Source organism: Pinus tabuliformis, chromosome 3_1 (assembly GCF_031772625.1).
Source record: "Pinus tabuliformis cultivar Carrire ecotype Pingquan chromosome 3_1, CPIR1, whole genome shotgun sequence".
NCBI lineage: Eukaryota > Viridiplantae > Streptophyta > Pinopsida > Pinales > Pinaceae > Pinus > Pinus tabuliformis.
This window is the reverse complement of record NC_142301.1, coordinates 636841605-636865496: the sequence shown is the minus strand read 5'-3', so window position 1 is coordinate 636865496 and position 23892 is coordinate 636841605. Positions and strand designations below refer to the sequence as shown.

The window sequence follows — 23892 nt, the reverse complement described above, 5'->3', positions numbered from 1 at the left end:
AGAGTGTGATTTTGTTACAATTGATCTCTCTAACAATTTCCTCCTAAAGAAGGAAAAATCCAAGATAAAGATTGAACGAGATGAAAAACCCTTGACTTGTGACACAAAGGGATGTGGTGACTTGTCTATGCCTTGATGATAGCTAATAGTTTCATGATTATTGAGTTTTTTGTTGTGAGGTATATTTGTTAAGTAATTTTCTATTTATTTTTAATTCTGGTTGTAAAAAGGATTAGTGGTTATTAAACTGGAAGCCCGAATATTAGGAACATCATTTCTTGTGTGTTAGTAAGCTCAAGTTGTTTCATCAACTTTTGAACACATTCAGTATATAGACCATCTTCCTAGCGATGTTTCTATATATACTTAACATGTTCTTGGTAAAAGGATCTCGTGGTTAAAAATGTGTACTTTTCACTAGACAAGAACAACATGCTTAGGATATTTTAAATCGCTATTACAACTTATATTAACTTGAATGAGGATTAGATATATTTATCGAATATTGTAGGAGAGACATGTAAAACATAATACATCATTAAATTACCACCTTCTTCTTGAACTATTTTAGGTCCTACAACACTAAGAGATCTGTCATCATCCACAAATATTAGTTTGGTATTACATTATTAAGAATATAAAATATGGTTTATCATTAGCCTATGATAAGATGCTCTACAATTAATAAGAAAATCATTATAAGAAGTATCTATTACATTAAAGGCAAAACCAAGAGCATAAAGTGCATGCTTATGGGAAGAAGAGTTCAAAATCAGACACATCCACCTTGAACCTACAACACATAGATCTCAATAAGTTTTGAAAAGATAAGAGCATGTACCTCTACGAATTAATATTTTTGTTGTTCTTATTAATTTCTTCTTCTAAAGCTGTCATATTCTTGAAACATTTAGACTCTAGATGATTGTCTTTCCCAAACATTTCAGTCTCTCAGTATTCTTACGTTTTTATTTTGGTCCCTTGTCACCATTGAGTGTAGAAGAGATTCTTTGGGATTCTCGTGTTGCTTCTTGTTGTGAGGATATTACTTCTTTAGATGCTTGGATCTACACTTTTGTAGGTTGATAGGATTTTCTATATGTACCTATAATGTTGGCCAATCCAAGAAGGACAAACTTATCTTTCTCGGTAATCAAGGAATCACAAAAATAATGAAGAGAGTGTTGTGTGTAAGCATCGTCTAGATATTTTTTGGTGGAATGAAAAGTAGTTACTAAAAAAAAAATATGCACTACCAATCCTAGAAAAAACAACATAGGTACAGTGAGCATCATTCTTATTTATTTTATAGCCTTTAAGTAAAATATTGAGTGTTTTGAACTTAGCTAGATAATATTCAATGTAAGAGAAATCACTAGAATTTAAAGAAATAAAATGGTTTTCAAGCAAGTGGGGATAAAATATCTTGTGTTTTCGAATTATTTTTTCTATATTTTAATAAATTTCATCTAGGTCATACTAGAGACTCAAGATTTCAATTGATCCATGTTCTTCATCATTTTTATTATATTATTTGACTTTCTTTGAGGAATTATTTGAGGTGGCTTCTTTTCCCAAGGTAGTCATGTAAATTCCTTTACTTCATAGAATATCCTTGATATAATATTTTCATGAGAAGTACTTTGAACTTGTAATAGAAAGATCACCTAGAATAAGCCATATTAAAATATGTAAATAATATAGTTTCAAAAGCATAAACTAACTATTTGGATGGAAATCTCCTAAAGAAATAGGGAGTTACAAAATATGGCACTAAAAATAGACTTCAAATGTCAAAGTTATTTCCTTTTTTAGAAATTCACAAAAGATACCCAAAGTGCCACATGATAGGTAGAGGTTGGTCTACATAGTGATAGATGCACAATAATTTTATTGATTAAAAAAATATCCCCTCCTTATTTAACTTTTTTTTATAAACTCCTTTTTACAAATAAATTATTTTTACATGAAGTCACATTGATCTAAGTTGCTCCAAAAATGCTCAAAAATCAAAGAGGGCTTAGGAAAGGCTCAAAAATAAAAAATAGTTGGATTAAAATGAAAATAGAGTCAAACCTAAGAGCACGGTGAAAACTTTCCAAACGTGCAAACGACACCTCAATCCGAGTTCGTATGCAAAAGGTATGGCGAGTCAAAGTTTTGGTCAACTTGGCCCATTGACTAAATTTAGCAAAGCACTAACTAAATTTGGGGGCTCTCCAAATCTAGAGGTCCCGCTAAATTTAGCAGAATTTAACGAGGCGATAAATTGGAATTTTATGGTGACGGTTTTTGGTGATCAGAAATGGCGAAATTGTCTCCTACTTAAAATTTTCGATGACCCTTAAATGTCCGTCACTGAGTTCTTGTTCATGTTATTAAAAAAATAAAAAATAAAAATAAAAATTAGTAAGGTCAGCAGGCCCGATGGACTTGTCGCAGCCTATTCTATTATGTATAACATAAATAAAACCTAAAGGCCTACAACCCAACTATTCGTGACTACCATACGAATGGAGGTTGGTGGGAGTTGAACCCGCACTGGCTGGGTGGTTGGCCCACCCGTTACGGTGGCGTCACTCGCACTTAACAAAAACAAACAATTGCCATATGGAGGATCAACCATGGGACCTCCACCCGCCAACTGTCTGCCAACCGTGGTCCAACCATAATGCCATCCCGTCGAACTTTGATAATAATGCCCAAAATTTTATATAAAACCCAAGTTTACTATTCGACCGGGCAACGAAAGTGGAACCATGCTGAGACTAGCAGAGAGGAAACGCATGACACACAGTTCGAGGAGGCTGTATTCCAAGGGAATATTTTGTATAATATTCCATACAATATTCCTATGTAGAATCATGTGGAGAATCTTAGAGATTCCCTTCAAGTCAATTTTTGAAGGTATCGGAATCATACCAAGTTTATACTCAAATGAACAAGAATTTCACCAAGAGTCTGATGGCATGATGGATTTTACTATCTAAGCAATGAATTTTCCAAAAGTAGACAGTTGAGGCCAGAACCTTGATGCAATAATCTGCATGGAATCTAAAAGATTCCCTTGATGCTAAAAAATGACAATTTCAGAACCAGGCCAACTTTATACTTATTTGACTCAATTTTTCACAAGGAATGTGATGTTTTGGCCTATTTCTTTATCTGAGCAATGAAATTTCAGTCAGGCTGCTGAAGAGAATCTTTGGGGAATCTTTGAGATTCTTAGGGGTCCAGATTTTGATCGAAGAAGAATGGGGGGGTCGAGTTTACAGTAATTTTTCATGATCTTTTGTCACGAATTCAATGGTGTGGTCCATTTCTTTAGCAGAGTCGTACATTTTCAGTTCATCCCTAGAAGTGGAGGTATATGATGCATTGATGCCATGTCTTCATTTGATTTTTGCTAAGATTATGATTTTATGTTGAGATCCTTGTTTACCACTTTGTTGGAGGATCCTTGTATGCCACCTAACGTGAGATTTTGATATTTTGTCATGCTAAAGGAGAGATTATATGAGTGAGGGATCTGATAGAAGAATGCCTCATGGAGAGACATGCCACTCTAGTTAAGGGATTTCTTAGATTGAAAAAGAATACATCATGTACTCATCATCATCTTGTATCATTTAATGAAGTGGTCTCCCCACTCTTGACACCAGGCCTGGAGATGTAACTAAATTGGGTGAAATTTGTTATCAAGTTATGTGTGTTCTTTGATTTGATGGTTGCCTGTATGTTTCCTCTTCTTTAAAGTACACGCATGTGGTTTTTCATACTCTTTCACATGCAATTTTGCTAACATCACAGAAGTAAAAGATCTTGGTTAATTCTAGTAGCTGAGAGAATCTAGATCACATATTCTTATAAAATAAATGAGAATCACTTTTAGAATAAAGTTACTTTATAAATTAAAGTTGCATATAAAATGTGACTTAAAAAAAAAATAAACTTATTTTATAGTGGTTCACTTTTATAATTTAAGAAATGCACATTATAATAAAGTTATCTAATAAGTTGAACTTCCATGGATTCTTTTCAAAAAATAATTTAATGAAACTCAAAAAATTTCAATAATAAATCAACTTTCAACTAAGCAAGCTAATGCAAAATCTATATTAAAAATTATGAAAGAGGTAAATTTTTCTAAACCCTTGTCATCTCTTTTTTTCCAAAAACAAGCACACACAAAAACTAGTGAAAATTTAGGGGAGAAAATAGATCCAAAGCTTAATGATATCATAGATAGATCTTAGTTAACCCCCCTATAAAATACAAGTTTTTTTATTTGCTCATGATTTGTTGAGATTGCATAAAGAAAAAAATTCAAAAAAATAAAATGCTTTTGGTTTGTTTTAGGTTGCACAATGCACATGAAAAAGATCATACGCATATCGAAAATGATAGAAAACCAAGAATATAAATTGGAAAGACTGAAATAGTAACATAGTGTTTAGAAATGTAAAAACCATGATGAAACTTTATATTTTTCGATCTAACAAAAATGGTTGTATCTTGGGCAAACATAAACTTTTTCAAGCGAAACAAATAGTATTTCCTACTAAAAACAACACTCTAGATGTAATGAAATAGCTTTCTTAACCCAAAAATGAATAGAAATAATAGAACTCATAAAAAAAATTATGTATAAGATACACAATTTGAGGATCTTGGTTAACAACAAGTGTGGGTGTAGCCCCATGGGTTAGCTCAACTGGTCGAATCCCCGTTGTCAAAGTACCTCGTCAATCGGGAGGTCGCATGGTCAATTCTCCTCGACTCCCTTGGGGTTAGGCTCAGCTAGTAGGCTGCGGGGCTTGATCCCCTTCGGGGTTGATCAGCTCAATTCTTTCTTATGGGAAAAAAAAGAGTGGGTCTTTATATGAATTCCGTTACCATGTTGTACAAAACAACATATTTCAACATAAGTTGAACACCTTAAGAAATCATTCATTGAAACAAATCAAAAATCAATACACTAGTGTATCATGTGATTAAAAACGTTAAAGAGGGAAATAAGCCATGACCCAGAAATCGCTCATCCAAACAAATCAAAAGTCAATACAATAGTGTATAATGTGATTAAAACCATTAAAGAAAGAAATAGTTCATGATGCAACCAACACAACCATTTAATGCAATATATTAATACAAAAGGAAGAAAAAATTATGCTAAAGCTTTTCAAAATAATTCACAAGCAATAATCATTCATACTCTTTAAATAGAGAACATAAATCAAAATAAATCATCAAGAAATAATCATTCATGCTATTTACATAAAAAACATATACCAATTAATTATAAAATAATTTATCAATACACTTATTAATATTAAAGAAAATATAAACCATATAATCACTTTAACTCAAAAACAAATTGTAAATATTAAATTATATAATTACAAATTTATATTAAAAATATATATATACTTTAGCTAAAACACATTAAATAGTTTAACTGTAAATAAGCCGTAAATTTAAATACCTTTAACTAACTGAGTTAAACTCACAAATATATAACATATATTTAAATACCTTTAAATAACTTTAACTAAAGGAGTTAAACTCACAAATATAAACATTATTGAAGATATTAAGATATAATCACTAAAATATATAGCATAAACATTATTGAATATACTAAAATATTAAAACTAACTTTCACATAATTTAAATTTAAATACCTTTAACTAACTGAGTTAAACTCACAAATATATAACATATATTTAAATACCTTCAAGTAACTTTAACTAAAGGAGTTAAACTGACAAATATAAACATTATTGAAGATATTAAGATATAAAAACTAAAATATATAGCATAAACATTATTGAATATACTAAAATATAAAAACTAACTTTCACATAATTTTAAAGTCACGGATATATAGCATAAACATTATTGAAGAGGTTAGGATATAAAAACTACTTTTCATATAATTTTTTTGGAAAAAGAACGTTAATTTTATTGTGACCTTTTTGACGTTTTACCTCAAAATTATCTGAAAATTCTTTTTTCATAGTTAGTTTGTCAAATGATTTTTTAAACTTAAGATAATATTAGTTTAGATATTTGAAAAAAATATAAAATATGATAAATGATTTAATAATTTTTAAAAATTTGATAAAGTTATATTTTCATCATGTCCCAAAATTTTTAATTCAATAGGAAAAGAAACCATTTCTATGCCATTGTCAGCTTAAAAAAATGCACCTTGCTTTGTAAAAAGGCAAGACCATCTAAAAACATCACAAAATTAATAATAATTAACTTTCTGGCTGAGTACTCCAATAACACGAATTTACAAAAATAATAATAATTAATTTTGCAGCTGAGCACTCTAATCACACAAATCTACAAGATTAATGTTAAATACTCATCGTTGCAGAGAAAGGTATTCCGTATTGTAAGTTTCAATAGGATTAAGGTTAAATTTTCATCGTTGGAGAGAAAGGTATTCCCTAATGTAACTTTCTATTTATTCAGAAAAATGGATGCTTTAAGTAATGTAGAATAGTCTTGGAATGGTGAGGAAAACTATGGTTAATAGTAATTCTTTGGATTTAGTTGGAATTGTGAGGAAAACTAAAGTCAAATAGTCATGTTTTCTTGGATTTAGTTGGAATGGTGGGAAAACTCTGCTTTAGATAAGGTCGAAGAGTTTTGTTTGGGTTTAGCTGGAAAAACTAAAGTTGAATAGTCATATTATTTGGATTTACTTGGGATGGTGAGGAAAACTAAAGTTGAATAGTTATTATTTGGATTTACTTGGAATGGTGATAAAAACGGTTTGTGATTCTTTTCCTTCAGGGATCTAAAGAGTTTTATCATGGATCTCATCTACACTACTCCGCTATATTTATGCTTGATTTCATCCAGATTACTCCGCCATATTGTGCATTCATCACCCTGGTGAAGAAAGAAAAGTAAAGTTTAGCAAGGGCCATTTAGTAAGGGTTTCAGAAAATTACGTTGATAATACCTAATTTTTTGAAATGACCTTCTATTTACTTGCACAGGTAATGGTTGCGCAAAATTACGTTGATGTTACATGATAGTCGTCGGTTGCAATGCCTGATTCGCAAGATTCGTCAGTATTTAGCATATAGTTTGACTTGTGAGTCTTTGCTTCAAAGGCAAGCTAAATATAGTTTGACTTATGAATTTTTGCTTCATAGGCAAGTTGGAGGATGGACAAGAATGCCATCACCAACTGTACGCGACAAGAATGCCATCACGAACTGTACGCTGTATTTATTTAATACAAAGTATGAGAATGACTACAACATGAAATATGAGGATTATTCTTTCTATAATTCACATAATTCAACTGTACGCTGCATTTATTTAATACAAAGTATGGGAATGACTACGACATGAAATATGAGGATTATTATTTCTTTAGATTATTTAATTCTGAATTTATTAAGCATCCAGATACAAATATTTTTTCATATTATTAAATTTTTTCATATTATTAAATTTTATAATATTATTATTATAATATATTAATATTAATATTAGATGTAATTTTTTTCATGTCATTATAATAAAATTTATAATAAAATTACATTAAATTAATATTTTCAAACATTACAATTTTGCGGTGGAAATATTTATGTTTTTAAAGAATTAATTATATCTCTAAAATATGGTTTTAATTTTAAAGATTTATTTTACAAATATTTGATTAAAATAAATATTAAAAAATTATATTATAGTTTCTTTATCTATATGATTATTATCATTTTTATTTTAGATAGGCATTATTTTATTTTTTATTAATATTTTATTGAAAAAGTGACATACACATCCCCTCATACTCTGTTGTACAATGAGCCTCTTGTACCCTATATTTCAAAAATTCCATTAGTTTCCTTTAATGTGATGAGAATATTGTACTAAATTAAAACAATGTTTTCTTACATTGCATTTCAAATCCAGGGTTAAGAATTGGTTACCACTAATGGAATGCTATCGACTCGTGGGTCCAGGATTTTCAAACATAATTGTTCATTGTCAACATATGAAAGAAGCTAATAGTAGTAAAGGCTAGTTTTAGATTCTTGTTTCCATCCATACAACTTAGCAACTTGCAATCCTTAGGCAAAGATCCATGAACAAGGTGATGGATAACTAATTGCCAATCTCCCCACACCACCTAATGTCAGATGTTTACTTCTTTAGCCAAAAAAAACCTTTGCAGCAATCCATATGGGCCCTCCCAATAATACTTCTGCCATGTTATTTGTGCAATTGCCTAACCCATACTCAATTTCATTTTTTTCAACTAAATTGAAAATAACCCCTCCTCTCCTATCCCCTACATTTATTTTGAAAATAATGTAAGAGGTTATGCATAATTTTGTTGTCACTCTGAATACCTACTGTCCATGGATTCTTCTTCCAGAAGACTATTCTGTCTTTGATACTTCGAGAATGACAGGTTTCGTGTTTTCGAAATCACTGAAAAATGAAATGCTTGCAGTGCTGTTGAAAAAGGAGGATGAGGTGCCCGAAAATATCTTAAAACGCGGAAGGGACCACTATCGAATATTTTTCAACCTTGCCTGCATATCCACTTTGTCAAACACACCATATTTTGTCATATTGAAATTCATGTTGCGAATTCAACAACTGTTATCAGTGATATATGTTTTTCATTGCTGGGTAGCTACAGATTTCTGTGTTGTTTTGCTTCAGCCCTCTGCTGATCAAAATTATATTCTTGAACAGTGGAGATATCTTCCCTGCTCACCTACTGTAGTAGCTATGGTAAGAAATCTGTTTATATAGTAGCTTCCATCTATTTCAGACACATTTCATGTTGAGAAGATATGAATCGAGTTAAGAGCGTACCGATTTGGTAATATAAGATTCATAAGACTGCAAGAAAATCGAGTTATGATGGATTCAATAATAGTCTCGGTTTTCTTTTGTAGTACTAGGATTATACTTTCTGCTTAAACCTAAGGCTGACTGTTTTTGTCAATGAAGCTAGACTACTAAATGCAAAATTTTAAGAGGAAATTCTGTTTTGGTTTCAGCCTTTAAAGTGTTGGGTACTTTCTTTATTGTTGAACACAGTCTTTAAGCGTTGTACCAGTTAGAAGAATACTGAACGAAGTACTTTTCTATCAATATCTGAATCTGCTGTATTTTCTTTCCAGGCGGCCGCAGACATATCAGAGGTGCAACACCGGACTCAGGCTTTAAGGCCTTTATTTTTGTAGTTTAAAGAATGTTGTGTGGCAGCTAGCAGCGTTTATTTTTGTAGTTTAAAGAATATTGCGTTGCAATTAGCAAGTTGCAAATATTAATCGCCATGGAGTAGATCATTGTCTTACTGTTTTTCATCTGGTTTATTAAATATTATTTTATTTATATTTAATAATAAATATCATTTTATTTTTATTTAATAAATAAGATGGAAGGATAAATGGGGTTGAGTATGTTCTAAAACTGTTTCTGCTTGGTTAAGAGCTCTTTTTCCTAGGATGTAAGGAAATAGGTTAACTGCCCAAGACCTAGAGGCATATGGCAGGAGTGAAAACCTGCCCCTTTACGGACCACCAGCTGAATATTCCAGGTGGCCTGGTTTTCCTTGAATAAGGGTGATAAGTCAGAGTAGGTTCCTGATAGCAACTAGAAATGGTTGTCCTCACTCCTGGTTTGACAGCTGAATTATGATAGGTTTTTCCACCCTGTAAAAAATATAAAGAAACAATAAAACATCATTAATATCATTAACTTATTCCATAATATTTTCCAAAACAAAATTCCAAAAAAATTCTATAATAATGTCTAAATAAACTATTTATCATATCTAAATGAACTATTTTTCCCTTTCTGACTAACATGTTATCTTTTCCTGCGGACAACATGTCAGGGATGCAACTTAGTAGCCTCATCAAATATGAAAAAATAAATAACAGTAGTAATACAAAAATAATAATAATAAATATATTAGTAAATATAACCTATGAAAAAATAAATAACAGTAGTAATACAAAAATAATAATAATAAATATGTCAATAAATATAACCTTTGAAGTTAGTAATTGTCGAGAGGATCACCATCCCCAAAAACTTGTGTGGAGAGGGATGAAATCCTTTAAGAAATAGAAGAAATTTAAGTGAACTCTACCTCCCAGAAGTAAAAAGATCTCATGTAAGTTTATTATACGTATGAAAGAATTTTTTTGTTATTAAACTCAAATAATCAATAGATGTGGAAGTGAAAGAAATTTTAATATTTGGGCAGAGTCTCTGTCATGTTCTTCAAACTCACTAATAAATTGCCACTACTCATGTTCTTCAAATTCGATCCTTGTCCAGGAGTTCATTGAAAATTCGCGAGGAATGAAGCTCTTTACTTGCAGATGGCTACCAACAGATAAGGAAGCCAAAGCCCTCATATGTCTCTGCCATGGTCAGCATCAAAAGCTTTGCAATTCATTGTCCATTAATCCACATCACAACACAACCTTAGTCGCAAATCCATAGATTCGGGAGTTTGTAAATTCGTTAAGGATTTCGCGTTTCTATAGTGTAATTTGTTTCCTTCGCGTGCTTGCAGGCTATGGGATGGAGTGCAGCATTTTCATGGAAGGTACTTCAACTGTTGTCCCTGGATTGGATGTTCATGAGTGAACAATATTTGTTAGAGTGTCTTTACAAAAATTTCATATTAATTTTACTCTAAAATTAATAACCCAATTGGACTTATTATCAGACACAGGAGTGAGGCTAGCAAAGGCTGGGTATGCAGTATTTGGTATAGATTATGAAGGACATGGCAAATCGGATGGAACACGTTGTTACATACAAAGCTTCGATGACATTGTAACAGATTGTGCAACTTTTTTCAGGAGCGTCGCTGGTATGTATAAATGGGACTTTTTATGCATGCGATATATATAAATGTTATGGTGGGTATGTGTAAATGGGACTTTTTATGCATGCGATATATATAAATGTTATGGTGGGTATGTGTAAATGGGACTTTTTATGCATACGATATATATAAATGTTATGGTGATTTGTGTTCATGACGATTGTATGGAAATTATTTTGCAGAGGGCGTTGATTACAGGGAGAAAGCGAGGTTCCTTTATGGAGAATCAATGGGAGGAGCCGTGGCACTTCTCATCCATCGAAAACAGCCTAACTATTGGAATGGAGCTATACTTGTTGCCCCTATGTGCAAGGTATCATTTATATAAATATTTTACATTGCATGACTTGAATCTTTATATGCGAGCTCACTTTGATCATACCTATTACAGATAGTGGACGAATTAAAGCCTCACCCTTTAGTTATTAGCATATTGAAGAAGTTAGTTGCTATAATTCCAACCTGGAAGATTGTGCCCATTCAAGACATTGTAGATAAAGGCTTTAAAGACCCAGAAAAGAGACAGAAGGTAATCAACTCTACTGCTGACATTATTTCATTCCTTCTTACCAATTTGTACCCAATTTGTAGAAACAAGTTATTAATTCTCATGGATTGCTCCTTACTCCAATATCTGCAACTACACACAGATTAGGGCAAATCCCTATTTTTATCAAGGTCGACCTCGTCTAATGACGGCTTACGAGATCTTCATGACAAGTTTGGATATAGAGAAACGGCTGGATGAGGTACGTAGTTCAACATTGAATTCAATCAATATGTACTATATGGTTATACTGTTATGATGGCCATAATGAATTATATGATGCAGGTGAGCTTGCCATTCTTGATTGTTCATGGTGAAGCCGATAAAGTGACAGACCCATCTGTGGGAAAATTGCTGTATGCTTCTGCCAGAAGCATAGACAAGACGCTGAAGCTGTACCCCGATATGTGGCATGCCTTGACTTATGGCGAACCTGCGGGGCACATTGAATTGGTATTCTCAGACATCATTGCGTGGTTGGGCAAGAGAAGCGGAGGAGTAGGGTGCCCTGAAAACGCCCACGTAGACAACAATACCGATTCCACAGAGACCGCCACGAATATGGGAGCAGAAGGAGAACGGCAGGTTTCCAGCGACAGCCAAGCGGGAGTGGTAGAATGATAAAATCGTAGAATAGACAGGAAAGGCATGTGTCGTGAAATGCGTGGTGAAAAGCTTTTTGCGTGCAGGAGCCGACAATCTGCTGTGAATGGAAATGAGTTGCGGACCGTTATCAGAGCTGAAATAACAGAACGCGCATGAGTATGGAAATTTTATGTGGTTGTGTTTTGAAATAGGTGTAGTATTTATATCCTTGTGTTGGTCACAATGGAGTAATATTTTCCTTATATGATATTACAAATAATCATTAAACCAAATATTAATGACGTGGCTTTGTAAATAATTCTTTGAAAAGGTAGTCAGTTTTTAAGATGTGAGTGGGTAAATGTTAATTAGCATTACCTACTTTTAATCAATTTAGATTCGTGTTAAGAGAACTATTTTATTGAGCATTCAGGGTTAGCTAGGTTGTTTTTATTTGGAAACTAATCATATAAAAATTGCAATTTTGTATAATTTATTAATCAAAATGTTATTTCAATAAATTAATATCCATTTTTTTTTTAAGGTCACAGCCAAGCCAGACACCAAATTGGTGTATGAGACCCCCTTGTTTGTGGGACAAGGGACCCACCTTCACGCAGCGATTTGACTGCTAAGTCTACGAAGGCATACATACTCTACCCCCCTTTAGTTTTGAACGTGTGACCTCTTATGAAGAAACACATGCTCTTAACCATTTTTTTCAATAATGTCTCATTGAAAAAATAATTATTAAAAATAATAACTTGCATATAAATAGGGATTAATTTTAATCTATTTTTTTAATATTAAATATTATAATCACTTATTAACTCTTTCCTTTTTCATATACATTATATGAGAAACGAGGTAATACTATGTGGGATATTTTTTTCCAACCTTAATTATTACAATGACTTATTAGTTTTCTCAATTTTCCATAAATAGTTATTAAAAATAATAACTTGCATATAAATAGTGATTAATTTTAATTCATTTTTTTAATATTAAATATTATAATCACTTGTTAACTTTTTCCTTTTTCATATACATTACATCAGAAACGAGGTAATACTATGTGGGATATTTTTTCCAACCTTAATTATTATAATGACTTATTAGTTCTCTCAATTTTTCATATACATCATATGACAAAGTAAATACAAATCAAAGACAATTTTAACTATTATAGTAAAGGTCATATCTAAACCTCTTTTATTACAACACAATGTGAAAATTTGTGACTTAGGCATTGTTAATCCTAAAGAAAATTTTAATGAACATTTTTTTATATTATCTTCTTTAATAAGAGTAATAGAAACACTTTGAAGGAATGATTTTTTTTATAGAATCTCTACATTATTATCAAATTTTACAAAAAGATATGTTAGAGGTTTTATAAGTAAATTTCTAGGTTTAATCCATATTTGAGCCATTGCTCCCAGAGCACCATTGGCAAGTACTATATCAATATGTATGTTTGAAGCATTCTCTTAACTCCAACTTTAAAAAGCAACTTAACGTTCAGTTCTTCCTCATTTTGATTGAGTAAAATAGTTGCCTCTTACTCTTATAGCAACATTACTCTTATAGCAACATTAGGTATAATATGGAAATCTAGATATCTAGAAAATTGATTATTGTGACTTTGTAGATCATTGTTTTTTACAACAACAAAAAAATGGAGAGACTGAAATAATAACATACTTTTTAAAATGTAAAACCCATCATGGAACTTTATATCTTTGGATCTAACAAATTGGTTGTATCCTAGGAAAACATAAACTTTTTCAAGTAGAATAGATAGTGTTTCTTTACTAAAAACAACACTCTATATGTAATGAAATAGCTTTCTTAACCCAAAAATGCATAGAAATAATAGAACTCATAAAAAAAATTATGTATAAGATACACAAGTTTAATATGTGTGTTAACAACCAACATGGGTCTTTATATGAGCTCTATTACTATGTTGTACAATACACTAATGTATCATGTGATTAAAAATGCTAAAGAGGGAAATAGGTCAGGGCGAGGAAATCTTTCATCCAAATAAATAAAAAATCAATATACTATTGTATCAAGTGATTAAAATCATTAAAGAGAGAAATATTTCATGATACAACCAACACAACCATTTAATACAATATACTAATACAAAAGGAGGAATAATTTGTACAAAAGCTTCTCAAAATAATTTGTGAAGAAATAAGCATTTATACTCTTTAAATAGAGAATTTAAATCAAAATAAATCGTCCAAAAATAACTATTCATGCCCTTTAAATAGAAAACATAAACTAATTAAATATACAACCATGTATCAAAATAGTTGTTAATAACAAGACTAATTAACTGTAAAAAAATTTATCAATATAATTATTAATTTATATATATATATATATATAGATAATCCGTTTACATTAAATTATATAATTGCAAATTCATATTATAAAAATATATACTTTAGTTAAAACAAAACGCATTAAATAGTTTAATTGTAAATAATCCATCTATTTAAATACCTTTAACTAAGGGAGTTAAACTCACAAGTATATAGCATAAAGATTATTGAAGATGTTAAGACATAATAACTAACTTTCACAAGATTTTTGATTGTGAACCTTCTTTGACGTTCTAGGCCAATATTATCTTAAATGTTTTTTTCATAGTTATGTTATCAAACGAGTTTTTAGTTTAAGATGACAGTGTGATTGAAAGAACAAAATATAAATATCAGTTCATTGAAAATGTGATAAATGATTTAATCATTTAAAAACATATATTAAAATTTAAATATTAGTTCATTAAAAATGTAAGGAATGATTTAATCAATTACATTTGTATTATTATTTGGGATAGTTTTTTAAATAAATTATAGTAATAAAAATTAAATAAATTGAATAATTAATTTAAATGATAGAATTTTTTTTTTTTTTGGAAGAATTTTAATCTAAATGATTTTTAATAATATTATGATTAGCACAATTATATTAATTATTATTATTATCTAATTTTAAAGTTATGGCCAAGCCATATACTATATTGATGTATGAGACTCCCTTGTTTAGGGGACAAGGGATCCACTTCCGTATAGTGATTTGACTACTAAGGCCACAAAAGCATACATACTCTACCGCTTTGATGAGCCTAGGTATTGCAACAAGAATACTGCAACTCTCAGGGCTACCAGCTTTACTTAGCAACCCGGGGTTCATACAAACATGGAGGTGACAGTGTTATATGCACAAGTAGAAGTGAAGGTACTGCCTGTTGTCACTGCTCATATGGCAAGAGACCCCAGGGGTTCTAAGCTAGACTTCTATAGGGCCAGAACAAGCTTGATTTTGATGGAAGAAGAGCAAATTTATTCTAAGGGGGAGCTACTCTATTATAGTAATGAAGGAAACAACTTGTAGTGCTAACTCACACCAGACCCTAGCTAACCAATTGAACAAATATGGAAAGCAGAATTATTAGAACAACACTAATCTAATGCTAATTATGTAAGTTACAGAAGCAAAAGCATAAAAACTAGACTAAGGGGTAAGCAAAAGAAACTAAGTTAAGTTTGTGTTTAAGCAGAAGAGTAGTCGGAGGATGAAATTGGTGAAAGAAGGACGTGAGGGAGTAACAGCGCATGAGAATCGTTGGATCGGGCAAGTGAAAGGTAAATGAACGGCTGAGATGAGATCACAGGAGGCTTAAGTGAATAGGTGAACGAACAGGGTAATGAAGTAGATGAACATTTGAGATTATATCGTAGAGGCCAAGTCAAAAGACGAACGGACAAGCCTAATCGACAGTCGGACGACGAATATTATAGCGTGTGCAAAAGAAACGTGCGAAAATAATGGAGTGAGTATAGAGCGCGGTAAGCTCTTTATCGCGCGCCCTCAAAGCTGTAAGCAGTTTTCCAAAATTTTACGCGATTAGCCTCCCTGGGTAACACATAGCATAGGGAAACCACTCTTATCACGTGCCTTCGGGCAGATAACAACAAGACAGAAATCCACACAATATGGCACGATAGCTGTCAGATCTGTCTAGGCAGATCAACAGTGGAGACTTGACCGAGCTGGTTGGTGAGCGAGTGCGCGATAGCTGTCGGATCCGACAAGGCAGATCGATGGTTGGGATTTAAAGTGCACAAAGCCAAACGCTAAATGCGAATTGAAGTGGTGATTGGTCATTTTTCCTTTTGAAAGGTGATCTACAGGTTAAAATTGCTTAAACATGAATTATCACCTTCTGCTAAGCGTTTCATGTTAAAGGAGAATGAAATTGGAATGTGAGGGAGATCAAATGACAGGAAGAGAGTGAAGGAATAGGTGACCATCAAATGACTGAATGAACATGAAATGAACCAAATAATAATGTAATGAACCAATGACTGTGTTAAATGACAAACTTCATGCAAAACTAAAACTCTGTGTTTTTGGGGTTGTTGCAGGGTTTCTTCCTCATGTCATGGTCCCAGAGGGAGGAGGTGAGGCCGAGACACCTGTGGACAACCTTATGGATCTTTTCTTTGCTAACCTTCTATCTAAATGAAATCATAAATGATATACTCTGCACTATTGTAATGAGACTGCAACTATTTAAGCAAATGAACAGTTAAACAATAAACTTGTGGAATGGAAATGAACTATTTAAGCAGATGAATAGAAAATAGGAAACTATGCTACTTAACAATACAATAAAGAGGAGCTTTGGCTGCTAGGGTCGGGCCCTAACCCAAGAGCTTCAGCCCTCTAAGTTAACTCAGTGCTGGCTCAAAACAAAACTCATCTTCATTATAAAAGAACATTGTATTACATCAAAATTGTTACAAGTCTGCACTTGGACACAAAGTAGAGTAAAAAGTTTGAATACTTCTAATGCTTACCAACTGACTAGTGACTAACTGACTAGAAAAAACTGAGGTCCTAAGCCCTTCTATTTATACATCTGAAGTCTCTAACGACTTCCTTCAAAATTAGGGAGGCACAACTCCCAATTCAATGATAAACTTGTTCTTTCCCTTTCACTAGCTCGGTTGCCTTCTAGTAGGGAGGCTTAGCTCCCAACTCAAGATAAACTCGTACTTTCACTTGCTTGGTTGCCTTCTAGTACACCTGATTTGGTTGTTTTCACCTTCACTTGCTTGGCTGCCTTCTAGTACACTTGATTTCGTTGTGTGTACCTTCACTTGCTTGGTTGCCTTCTAGTACACCTGATTTGGTTGTTTTTATTTCAGCTGATGGAGGGATATTTGAATGGAGGGTAGTGAATGAGAAGGATTTACCTCCTGTAATTCCTCTCCCTTGAGTTTTTACCAAGGTTTTTACCATAGTTCCTTGCTTTTATCTTTTATCCCTACATTTTCCTTACTTTTATCCTTTATTCCTGCATTACATGCACATTAGACCACAAAGCAAAATATCCAACTCTACTCATCTCATAAACAAAATATAATCAAAAGTATGCAATAATTTGTGAGAATAGTTGGTTTGACTAAGCTAGGAGGTGAATTAAGGTCAATTAAGGCCCATATAATTACTCAATGATGAGGCTCATCATCACCCCCCTACTGAAAGTGTTGCTCATCCTCTAAGAAACTTAGTGGCTCTGGTAGCCTCTCTGACATCTCATGCTTCTGTTGTGGTCTCTTCTTCTTGTTCATAGAAGCCTGCTTTCCTTTCTACTTCTTCCCACTGATATTCTCTAATATTCAAGCTATGTGGTAGTGTTTTCAATCTCCTTATGCAGACATGTATATTATCATTTCTTAGTAGCCTAAACATGTCCTCAAAATGTGAAATTGCTTGCTCTTGGGCAGAAAGATAACTAAGTGCCAGTTGAGGATCATTTGCTATTAGATTATTGGTGCGGATTAGGGCCACGAGATTTGATTATTAAATTGTTTCTTTGTCCCCGAAGCCACTTAGCTCTTTTGTTTCTTGCTGCTCTTTCTTTTGTTTTTGTTTCAATGCCTTCTTCCTCTTCTTTTTCAGCATCATGTTCCTTTGTATTAGTGTCTTCTTCATCATGTACCTCTCTATTAGTTTCTTCCTTATCCACCTCATCCCTATCTATCTATGTATCTTATTCTTCTTATTTTCCTCCTCCTCAATGATAGAAGGACTAACACAATAGATGAAGGTTCTGATGTCATCCTCTGCTGGTAAGTCATTGAAGACTATCCATGTTATAGGGATCCTAGGGTTTAGGAGGGCATCCTCAATGAGGATTCTGATCAACCCATGGTGAGCCAATGATTGGGAATTTTCTTTCTTTACTTTGTTGTTGGAGTCCATGAGTGATTGCATAAAAAAATAGTGTATTTTGAATCTTTGGTGAACTAGTGTTTCTACCCCAAATCTTAGTTCTTCAAGCATTCTAAAATGGTAGCCATAAACAATATTGTATCTACCCTCACATGAGATATACTTGATGAGCATCTTGCTTGTGAGGTTTGAAGAGGAAATGAGCAAATTCTTGGAAAAACAGAGTTTCCTGTGTATGTAATCCACTAGCCTTTTCTTTTTTAGAGGAAACTAGCCACCTTTTTACTTACAAACCAACTACCTCTTAAGTTTTACAACTTTTGATCAAATGATGCATATGGGTGAGTGAGAAGGATACTTACCTGTGGCCTTCATGCCATGCTCAATTGTCAAATATCAGAGGGGCTATTGATGGTCATTCTTCTTCCTCCTCTATTGTCTGCTGATGGTTTCCTAACTACAGATCTGATGCTGCTAAATGGACAGAGGGAGTAGGAGTGTGTGTGAAGGCAGGGATGATGGTAATGGAATAGGTGAGGGGTTAGATCATGTCTAGAATGAATTTTGGGGATCTAACCAATGTACTAGTTAGCAGATCCTGTAGAAAACACAATTTTCACCTGAATTGGAGCAATGAAATGAAAAACAATGGAATTTTTGGAGGGATGCATGGTAAGGAGTGGAGAAGATGAACATATGTGAGGTAGGGCCCCCTTTGGATCTTCTCTTTGCTCCCTGATTGTCTTTCTCATCCTCCTACAAATAACAATTATGTTTTATTCTTTTTTCTCTTATTATTATTATTATTATTATTATATATATATATATATATATATATATATATATATATATATATATATGTATATATATATAGATATATATGTATATATATATAGATATATATGTATATATATATATATATATATATATATATATATATATATATATATATATATATATATATATATATATATATATATATATATATATATATAAACACCTAGCCTGCCTCAGAGAGGTTTTCACCCTAGATATATGCCCTGGGCGCCTCAAGGAAGGTTTTCACCCAGGGATCTTATTTTTCTTTCTAGTTTTCTCATCCTTGGGGCACCTCATGGAGGTTTTCAACCTAAAGATGGGACTCAGGCACCTCATGGAGGTTTTCATCTAAATCCTTATTCTGTTTTTTTTGTTTTTTAGTGACCTGATGAGGGAGGAGCTGAAACTTTGTCCACCACCATCACTGTCTTATTGATACTGTCAATGAACTCTTGTTTAGATAAAGGCCTCTTGTATATTTTTAGTCTGTTTCCATTAACTAGTAATGGAATGGCTTCTTCATCTATAGTTTTGATCTGCACTTAACCGTTGTCATGGCATCTTTCCACCATATAAGGTCCTAGCCATCTTGTCCTTAGCTTGCCCTTGAATTCTTTATACTTAGAGTCATATAACAATGCCCAGTATACTTCTTGAAATTAATTCGCCTTAATGTGCTTGTCATGCCAGATTTTTCTCTAAAGCTGAACTAACTCTGTATGAAGGACGACCCGCATTCTAGATTCATCTAAGCCATTCAAATGGAACAATATTTCTTTATGTGCATGAATGAGATCCAGATCTAGTTGGGCTATCATCCTCAATGTATTATATTCAAATCCAATGGATAGCGAAGCCTTCTTCCCATAGTCCAACTCATAGGGTGTAAATTCAGTGCTGGTCTTCCCTGTTGTATTATAGGCCCAAGTAGCCTCAACTAGTCTTTCTGCCCAATCCTTTCTATTGATGTTCACTACCTTGGTTAGGATGTTCTCTAGTGCTCTGTTGGTCACCTCCACCTGCCCATTAGCTTGTGGATGATAAGGAGTGGAGGTCCTATGCTTGATTTTGTGATGCTTGAGAAGTTCTTCAATCATGCTGGAGGTAAACTGGTTGCCTTGGTCTATGAATAGCTCTCTAGGGTACCCAAATTTGTAGAATATATTATCCATTAGGAACTCAACCACCTTTTCTTCTGTTGCTGCCTTGATTTCCTTGGTTTCAGCCCACTTAGTCAAGTAATCAGTGCACATAATAATGTGTTGTTTTTGCTTTGAAGGAGGATTGAAAGGCCTAATGAAGTCCATGCCCCACTTTTTAAATCGCTCCAAAGTCACTTGAGGTTGTAGGGGAATTTCATATCTTTGAGTAGGCTTTCCCATCCACTAGCACCGATCACACTAACTAATGTACTTCCTCACATCTTGATGAAGAGTAGGCAAATAATAGCCTGCTTGCAACACTTTGAATGTTGTCCTCTTTGCTGCAAATGGCCTCCACAAGGCCCATTATGACAGGTCAGAAGGATGTCAAAGACTTCCTCTTCCCTTACACATCTTCTCAAGATTTGATCTGGGCCAAGTTTGAACAGATTACCCCAAATCTAGGTGAAGGGTCACTTTTCCTGATTATCTTGCTCTTTTCTCTGGAGGGCAGGTTTGGTGGGAACTGTACTGATACCAAATAGTTTGCTATATTAGCAAACGATGGGGAGAGCACTGAAATAGCAAAAAAAATGCTCATCTGGTAATTGATCATCCACCATTCCTTCTTCACCTGCAGGTAGTTCATCCTAGATAGAAAGTTAACAACAACATTCTACTTTCCAGGCTTATCAACAATAGTTAGATCAAACTGCTGCAATAAAAGTAACCATCTTACGATTCTAGCATTTATATTTGGATTTTTCATTAAATATTTAATTACATCATGATCAGTGTGCACAAATGTCTGATAGCCTATAATGTAATGCCTAAATTTTTTCAATGAATTCACAACAACCAGGAGTTCTTTTTTGGTCAAGTCTCATTTAAATTAGCATTTAACAGGTTTTTACTGATAAAATAGATGGCATAAGGAAATTTCTCCTCTACCTGAACTAAGGCTGCTCCTATGGCTTTATGTGAGGCATCAGCATGGATATGAAAAGGGAGGGCCCAATTTGGGCCTCTAAGGATTGGTGTAGTGGTTAATCTACCCCTTAGAATGTCTAGGTCCTCTTGACAGCTCTTTGACCATATAAATTTAGAATCTTTGGCCAACAATCCAAACAAATGAGAGGCTAACTTGCTGAAGTCCTTTATGAACCTTCTGTAGTATCCTGCTAACCCCAAGAAACTCTTGACATGTCTTTGCTTTTGTGTAGGTGGGACCCTTTGGATGATGGCTATTTTGTTTGGGTCCGCCTGCAGTTCTTGCTAAGATATGGAATGACCTGGCAAAGTCCCTTCAGTCATTAAGAATTCACATTTTTCTGGACTGAGAGACAGGTTCATCTCAATGAATTTGTGTAATACTTTGCCTAGGTTAGTGAGGGCTTCTTGGAAGTCATAGCCATAAGATGTAAAATCATCCATATATATTTCCACAGCGTCATGCACTAGTTTAGCAAAAATATCCAAGACTGTTCTCTGGAAAGTGGCAGGAGCATTGCATAAGCCAAAAGGAAGGACCCTATAGGCAAAAGTACCCCAAGGACAGGTGAATGTGGTTTTATCTTGGTCTTCTGGGCAGATTTGGATTTGGTTGTACCCACCGAATACATCTAGGAAAGAAAAAAACTTCTTCCCCACCAGGCCATCTAGCACTTGGTCAATGAAGGGTAGGGGAAAATGATCCTTCCTTGTGGCTTTGTTAAACTCCCTATAATCGACACAAATCCTCCACTTACCATTCTTCTTGGGAACTAACGCTAAAGGAGAGACCCACTCACTATCAGAGATAGGGTAAATGAACCGTGCATCTAACAGTTTTTGCAGTTCTTCTTTGACAATGTCTTTAAGAGCTGGATTCATTCTCCTTTGTGGTTGCCTTACTGGCTTGCAACCTTCCCTGATGTATATATGGTGAGTACACACTGAGGGGTGTACTCCCTTCATTTCCTTATAGCTCCAAGCGAAGGCTTCTAGGTTCTCTTTCAACAATTTTCATAGTTGTGTCTCTTCTAAAGTAGAAAGAGATGGATTAATCTTCAAGGTTTTCTCTGGGCAAAATTATATGGTTTTGACTCAGAGTGGGTTGGAATCAGCCAAGCATAATTCAATTTGATGATTTTTCAGTGTTTCCTTTACTTCTTCTTCTAAGGGTAATGAACTAGGAGTTGGACTTTGGAGTAGGTGTTCAATTAAGTCATCCTCCTCTTGTTGTCCTCCTCCTATGATTGCTTCCATAGCATAAAGTTGGGTAGAATAAAGCTCATCTTCTTCCTCCTCCTCCAACCATAAAGGTAAATCATGTTCTAGGGAGGGTTGAGAAGGAGGGTATAAGACTAACTGTTTGGACATATGACCATTCTTAATGGTCATAGTCCCAGCTCTGCAGCTAATTTAGGCATCAGATTTAGCCAACCATGGCCTCCCAAGGATGAGAGGGTAACCAGTAAGCTTAGCCTTAGGTTGGAGAACTAGGAAATCTACAGGGTACTCCCAGGAATCAATGGAGACCATCACATCCTCCACAATTCCCTCAGGGATGACTGTGGAACGGTCTGCAAGCTGCAACACTGTTGTGGTCTTCCTTAATGACCCTTGGAGGTTAAGCTTGAGCATGGTGTCCTTGGTCATCACATTAATGGAAGCCCCAAGATCAATCAGAGTGTGTGGGACAATGGTGCCATTGATGTGCACATCAACTACAGGGCTTCCAGGGTCTAAGTATTTTGTACATATTACCTGCCCGAGAATTAAGTCAGATAACTGATTAATGACATTAATGGTAGGGGCATCCATTTTTCTTCTTCCTGGATGCTTAAAGCACTCTTCCTTAATCAATCTATTGTAAATAGGAACATATTTGATTGCTTGGAGAAGGGGGATATTTACACATAGGTTTTTTAATTCTCCTAGAAGTTCAGTTTCTTCTGGGGTAGGCTGCAGTGGTTGCGCTAATCTTTCAGGAAATGGTGGATTTTATTTAAGGTTTCTTTCCTATCTTTCTTCCTCAACATCCCTATGTGGAGAGGGAGGTTGGTTATCTGGGAGAATTCTCCCAGATATTAGGTTGATCTCTTGGATTTTTACAGCATAAGCTAGGTATGATGTCTCTCCACCATATCCTTGCTGATCCTACCTATTGTTTGGGTTTGGATTTGGCTGCTCAGTCATCTGGGGTTGCCTAGGTGGAGCGGAGTGTAGGATTTGTGGTTGCGTAGGTGGTGGAGGCAATAGGGCCGGAACATTGTTGACTTGGGGCCTCCACCCATGGGGTGGGGTATTCCACCAGTGTCGTGGCTAAATGTAAGGTTGAAATGACTGGCTGGCTGGCTGGGAATGATACTGAGGTGCATAGGACCAAGGAGTGGGTGTAGACGAGGAAAGATGAGCAGGGGGTCCCCAAGAAGGTATAGTTGTGGTTTGGTTGGGTCTGTAATATGCATGGTATGATCCTTGCATACCTTGCTGGTATGGTCTAGGCCCAAGAGGTCTGCTTTGGTTGATGTAGCAAAGCTGCTCAGTGACCCCTTCATCTCCTTGATATACATCTTTGAGTCCAGGTAAAGAAGGGAAGTTGCCTCTAGAGTGGTTTTCTTCACAACTTGAGCAAATCTAAATACAGTTCAATG

General features: G+C 34.1%; 1 protein-coding gene across 3 annotated transcripts; it reads left to right on the top strand.

Annotated features, from left to right (window-relative positions):
* The first annotated feature begins 8517 nt into the window (after positions 1–8517).
* On the top strand, positions 8518–12354 carry LOC149188692 (caffeoylshikimate esterase-like). Of its 3 annotated transcripts, none has more exons than XM_089413079.1 (9): positions 8518–8775; positions 9171–9191; positions 10339–10432; positions 10580–10612; positions 10736–10882; positions 11080–11210; positions 11289–11426; positions 11548–11646; positions 11730–12354. In XM_089413079.1, the coding sequence occupies exons 1-9, from the start codon at positions 8620–8622 to the stop codon at positions 12063–12065; spliced, it is 1155 nt and encodes a 384-aa protein (XP_089269205.1). In that variant the 5' UTR covers positions 8518–8619; the 3' UTR covers positions 12066–12354. The 3 variants fall into 3 exon arrangements, with proteins under 3 accessions (XP_089269205.1, XP_089269206.1, XP_089269207.1); XM_089413080.1 differs by having other exon boundaries at positions 8637–8775; positions 9088–9191; XM_089413081.1 differs by lacking the exons at positions 8518–8775; positions 9171–9191 and adding an exon at positions 9566–9589.
* Positions 12355–23892: the final 11538 nt, after the last annotated feature.